Genomic DNA, 6,085 nt, shown 5'->3' on the forward strand with positions numbered 1-6,085 from the left:
ATTGGCCTAACTACTGGCTACACGTGACATACTCGGTTCTTTAAACCCCTGTTTGTACACTACACACTTTCCTCGCAGCACAACCCGGAAGAGCCAGCCCTACCTAGTTTCTATTGGCTGTACCTCCATTCACGTGACTCTGCTGCGCACACGCCCTCAAAGCTGGTTCCGAGAACTTGCTTCCCGGTTGGTAGCCGAGCGACTCCACGTGACTTGGCCGCCATCGCCCGCCCAAGCCGCTCCCCTACTGGTTGGGGCCGCAGCCCTCCACCTCCCACGGTAAAACGCTGCGCTTCGCCTGGGTAGCGGATCCCGCGGGCTCGGAGCTTCGGTGACCCGGTACGGTTTTCGGCAACGACCCCCGACGCCCCGTTAATTAGCACACCCTCCCGAGTCCAGCCGGACTGTCACCCTTTCTATGGCTCTGGCACTTGGTCCCTGAGCAGCTCCCGAGCCCGCGTGCTTCCGGGTCTGGGACAGGCCTGTTGGGCCGTGTGGAGGGTGTGGCCTCTGCTGGGAGGCAAATTCGTAAATAACTGGGACTTTGGGAACTCAGGCCCCACAGACTTCATCGAGCTGGTCCTCAGTTTCCCCATCTGGACACTGAAGAGCCTGGCGTCTGGTAGCGCCCCTGTCATCACCCAGTTTACAGAAGAGGAAACTGAGGCCCAGATGGCGGAAGCAGTTGGCCCTAAAGCGCTAAGAGAGTCGCAGGAGGGGAATCCCGGCCTTGCGCCTTTTGGCCACCGCAGGCGCCCGGCTCTCATGCTGTTCCTTCGCCCCTCTTCTTTCCTAGCTCGGCTCCATGGCGTCCCAGGGTCGTCGGCGGAGGCCGCCACGGAGGCCAGGGACGATGGTGCCGGGGGAGGCGGCCGAGACGGATTCGGAGCTCTCCGCGTCCTCATCGGAGGAGGAGGAGCTGTACCTGGGGCCTTCGGGCCCGACGCGCGGCCGCCCCACAGGGCTGCGGGTGGCTGGGGAGGCCGCAGAAACAGACTCGGACCCGGACCCGGAGCCGACTGCGGCGCCGAGGGACCTGCCTCCGCTCGTGGTGCAGCGGGAGTCGGCGGGGGAGGCCTGGGCCGCGGAGGAGGCCCCGGCACCCACCCCTGCGCGCTCGCTGCTGCAGCTCCGGCTGGCCGAGAGCCAGGCAAGGCTGGACCACGACGTGGCGGCGGCCGTGAGCGGCGTGTACCGGCGTGCGGGCCGCGATGTGGCTGCCCTGGCTAGCAGGCTGGCTGCCGCCCAGGCCGCGGGGTTGGCGGCGGCTCATAGTGTGCGCCTGGCTCGAGGGGACCTCTGCGCGCTGGCCGAGCGCCTGGACATCGTGGCTGGCTGCCGCCTGCTGCCGGACATCCGCGGCGTGCCGGGGACCGAGGCCGAGCAAGACCCGGGGCCGCGGGCCTAGCGATGACTCTACTCCCCCATTTGACTCTGCCACTTGGGAGTAGGTCTTGCCGCCGCTGGGACCTGGCTGTTTCACCTCCAGCCTTTATCTTGCTGTCCACCCATGGAGCTAACTCCACCTCCCTGGATAATACTGTGTGTTGGGTATAGTTCATCCTCTGCCATGGAGACCAGCTCTCTACTACCTTTAGATGTGGTTCCTCTAGGTGGTCCTGACCCTGAACGTGGCACTGGGGCCTGGCTATGACCCCCTGGTTCTGAGCCTGCTCCTGACGTGCGGCTCCAGCCTCTGGCCAGTAGTTGCTCTGTCTGTTTCCGCCCTGGGCTCTCTGCGCACCTTTCCTCGCGCTCTGCCTTTCTGAGTTTGGTGTCTGCTCACAGGGCTTGTCCTGGTTTTCCCCACGGGACCTGCAGGATCTGGCACAGATTCCTTGTCATCTTCCTGCACTCCCTTGCCTACACCTCTGGTCCTAGCTCCACTTCCAGAATTATCCCCCTTGGGCAGGGTCCTTTTTCTGGTTCCCTGGTTCTAGTTTTTGCTCTCCTCCTCCTAAGTCCTCCTCCTTGGGCTTAGCTCCCGCTCTCAGCCTGGTCTTGTTTCCTGAGTCAGCTGGACCCTTAGGGTAGGTTTTGCTCCTTTTGCTTGTCCCATCCTGCTCACACTGCCTGTCTGATCATGGGCTCCATGGACTCCCTATAGTGTCCTTCCTCGGGCACAAAAGGATGCCCCATCCTGACCCAAGGGGGTCCTCCTCCAGACCTTCCAGACCAAGATGATGCTTCCTCTTAATTCTTTAAGCCAAGGTGGCACCCCCTCCTGACTCCCAGACCTAAAGTGACACCCTTCAAGGCACCTCGGGCCCAATTCCGCCCCGCCCTGGCGCTCTGGCCACAAGCCAACACCAGTTTGCAGACAAGAAGGACACGCTCCAGTTTCACTGTCTTGGCTCCTGGGTGCTGAAAGGACTGCGGTTTCTGACTCTGCTCAGGGCAGCTCCTCTCTGCTTCTCACCTGCTCCCTCCTGTGGTCCCAGTTGTTCCTCAGCCACATCTATATTCACTCTCCCAGCCTTGTGCCACCCCCGGAACCCCCTCCCAACCTGAAGCTGAGCTCTGAGCCTGCAGGATGGAGAAGTGGGGAGGAGCTCTCATTAAAACTCTAAACATTTACTCCTGTGGTCGCTTCCTCTTCTCTCCTCATCTAAGCTGGGGGTGGATTGGTTGGTGCTTTCTCTGGGACTGAAGGTCCCAAGACCTCCATGCCTGGCCTAAATGAAGGTGAAGCTGTCATTGGGAAATCAAGGCCCCCAGATCTTTCACCGTGGTTCTGTATTTATTTGGATCTCATCAATTGAACACACAGTCTTAGGGGATATGGCCCGTGCTGGGTGCTGGGGCTACAACAGCCAGTCCCTGCTCTCATAGAGCTCACGGTCCAGTGAGGGAGACAGTAATAAAACATTCTCATAAATACTTCTGCTGATCATAATTGGTAGTTTAGATAGAACTTTCTTGGCACTATGATTACAGCCATGAAGTACAGGAGCTTTATGAAGGTGTAACGGGGTCTGTCTGACCTAGTCTAGGGAGAGAAGCTCAGGTGGCTTCCTAGAGGAAGTGATGAGCGACATAGGAGCTGGGCCTAGAAGGTGTAAAGAGGTGAAATGGGAGTGGGATGGAAAAGAGCTGCAGGCAGAGGGAACAGCATATGCAAAGACTCTGAGTCCGAGGGAGCATGGCTTATTTAACAGAAGAAGGTGGCTTCTGTTACTTAAATGGTCTCTTCTGGAGACCATTTATCTCCCGGCACTTTGGGAGGCTAAGGCCAGAGGATCACTTGAGGCTGGGAGTTCAAGACCAGCTTAGGCTGACCTGACCTCAAGACATCGCTTGTCACATATGGCTGCTTCCCAAAGGGGTTTTTTTGAGAATAGGGTAAAGACTGGAGACGATGCCACAGCGACAGCAGCTGTATAAACCAATGACTTGATCGGGGTCTCACTTTTGCCACGCCGCAATGCCATCCCAGTGTGGCTTTTGGATGCTTCTGGAATTTCCTCACTGAGATGTCTCCTCTTTCCCCCCAAAGTGGGACAGGACTATTCTGGAGTGACCCTTTCCGGCAACAGGGGGACACCTTGACACTCAGATTTTGATCATCACTGCTTTCAAGAAGAAAGATTTTTGATCAAAAGGGGAAAAGAACAAAGAAAAAAAATCTTTTTATCTGAGAAATGGGAGAGCCCTTTTAAAGTATCAGGCCCAGAGAGGCATTTAAAATGTAACAGCAGTGACCGGTCACTCCCTCTTGAGCTAAATAATTACCTTTTAAAGCCAGGTGTTATGTGGGTTCTAGACTAACTGATGCCAAGTAGCAACAACATGTAGCCAATCACTGGCCGCTGTTATTTCTGCAAACCAATGAGGACTTCTGATGAACAACTTTGGTGATCTCTCCCTGTCCTGATTTGTCCATATTTCTTTAAAAATTGAGTCTCTCCTTTGGTCTCCAGAACACCCCCCAAGGCAAGTTGGAAGTGTGTCCCGGGCTGCTGTCCACAACCTTGGCCCAAATAAACCGTGTTAATTTCTGCTCAGTGTCTTCCTTTTAGGTCGACACCTCCTACTTCCGGGAGCTCTGTAGTCCAATCCTGTGAGCTCCAGACCTGCCATCCTGGGGTCCCTGCGAGTATCCTGGACCCCCTACCATGGAGAATGGACAGCAGCAGATTTTTTTAAAATTATAAAGCCCTTTTGCCCCCGACTTTGAGAAGATCCTACCCAGTTTAGAGAGGAGTTGGAATGATTAGGCTGCTTGTAGCCCCATTCATAGAAATCTTGACTGGCTATTGAGGTGTGGTCTCCTTCATGCTGTATTTATCAGATGGTCAAATGGCCTGGTGGGGGAGCCAGCCCCCCCTACCTGTTCAGACCACAGAGGGAACCAGTGGCTACAATTTCTCCCAGGGACTCCTACCAGTGACCAAGAAATGGATCATCTAGAGGTAGATATTTGGGGTCTTACAGGGGCAATAACAGAGGTTTTTCTCCCTAAAGTGGAACTGGTGTAAGGTTAGATCCTGCACTGAAAAGGAAGGGAAACATCCTAAGATTTTCCTTAACCCTGAAGCCCTAGAACATAGAAATCTTTTCATTGCTGCCTTGGTAGAGTATCCTCTCCTTGATATAAAGAGGCAAACCCAATATAGTGTCATGGGCTGGACAGGTCCGTCTCTCAGCGTCATTCTAGAAGCAGTTCTGCAATTCTTTGAAAACAGCTTGCAGGGAAAAAGGATTAAAATGAACTGCACTGTATTTACGTTGCAAACTTAGTAGTTACAAAAACAAAGGCAGGACGCCAGAGGAAACTCAAAACCCACTCCTCTTTCCACAGCCAAGGAGTCTTCCTTGTTTGCCTCCAGACATCTGCAGATACTGTGAAGAGCCAGCTATCAGAAAAACAATCACCCGGCGCGCAAGAGAAAGGAAAGCTTATATAACACTCTCCCTAGACCCCGGGACCCACAGAAGATCCATTTTCCCCCTTCTGTTGGACTGTACCCCATCCACTGATGGGGTCGGGAATCCCCCACTTCCACCCCAGATCCTACTATTAAACTGACACCAGAGGATTGGGAACTGAACTTCTTAATTGACACTGGTGAGAATTTTCTACCATCCGTCCACTTAGAGGATTCATCTCTACCTGTCACCTCTGATTCTACTCAAGCTGTTAAGAGTCCTTCGGTGACCTAGTTCATTGCTCATGTTTTAGGCTACCCCAATATCCCAATATCCTTAGTAGAATTTCTTAACACTCACTGTCCCTTTCTTTCTTTATGGATTGAACCATCGAGAAACTCATTTTGGCCAGGCAGAGTGGCTCACGCCTAAAATCCTAGGACTCTGGGAGGCCAAGGCAGGAGGATCGCTCAAGGTCAGGAGTTCGAAACCAGCCTGAGCAAGAGTGAGACCCCCATCTCTACTAAAAATAGAAAGAAATTAATTAGCCACTAAAAATATATAGAAAAAATTAGCCAGGCATTATGGCGCATGCCTGTAGTCTCAGCCACTCGGGAGGCTGAGGCAGAAGGATTGCTTGAGGCCAGGAGTTTGAGGTTGCTGTGAGCTAGCCTGGGCAACAGAGTGAGACTCTGTCTCAAAAAAAAAAAAGAAAGAAAGAAAAGAAAGAAAGAAAGAAAGAAAGAAAGAGAAAGAAAGAAAGAAAGAAAGAAAGAAAGAAAGAAAGAAAGAAAGGAGGGAGGGAGGGAGGGAGGGAGGGAGGGAGGGAGGGAGGGAGGGAGGGAGGGAGGGAGGGAGGGAGGGAGGGAGGGAGGGAAGGAAGGAAGGAAGGAAGGAAGGAAGGAAGGAAGGGAAAGAAAGAAAGAAAGAAAGAAAGAAAGAAAGAAAGAAAGAAAGAAAGAAAGAAAGAAAAGAAAAGAAAAGAAAAGAAAGAAAGAAAGAAAGAAAGAAAGAAAGAAAGAAAGAAAGAAAGAAAGAAAGAAAGAAAGCAAGCTCATTTTATAGCAGTGATACACCACTTCCTTGCAAAAATGTTGGGATACTCATTCAAACTTTATACCCTGGCTGGGCTCGGTGGCTCATACCTCTCATCCTAGTGCTTTGGGAGGCCAAGGCAGGAGGATTGCTTGAGGCCAGGAGTTTGAGACCAGTCTAA

General features: G+C 53.0%; 1 protein-coding gene across 1 annotated transcript; it reads left to right on the plus strand.

Annotated features, from left to right (window-relative positions):
- Positions 1–225: 225 nt before the first annotated feature.
- BLOC1S3 (biogenesis of lysosomal organelles complex 1 subunit 3) lies at positions 226–2,577 on the plus strand. The gene is made up of 2 exons (XM_012761435.3): positions 226–339; positions 797–2,577. Exon 2 carries the CDS (start codon positions 806–808, stop codon positions 1,406–1,408), a length of 603 nt encoding a protein of 200 aa, XP_012616889.1. The 5' UTR covers positions 226–339; positions 797–805; the 3' UTR covers positions 1,409–2,577.
- Positions 2,578–6,085: the final 3,508 nt, after the last annotated feature.

Source organism: Microcebus murinus, chromosome 16 (assembly GCF_040939455.1).
Source record: "Microcebus murinus isolate Inina chromosome 16, M.murinus_Inina_mat1.0, whole genome shotgun sequence".
NCBI classification, from domain to species: Eukaryota; Metazoa; Chordata; class Mammalia; order Primates; family Cheirogaleidae; genus Microcebus; species Microcebus murinus.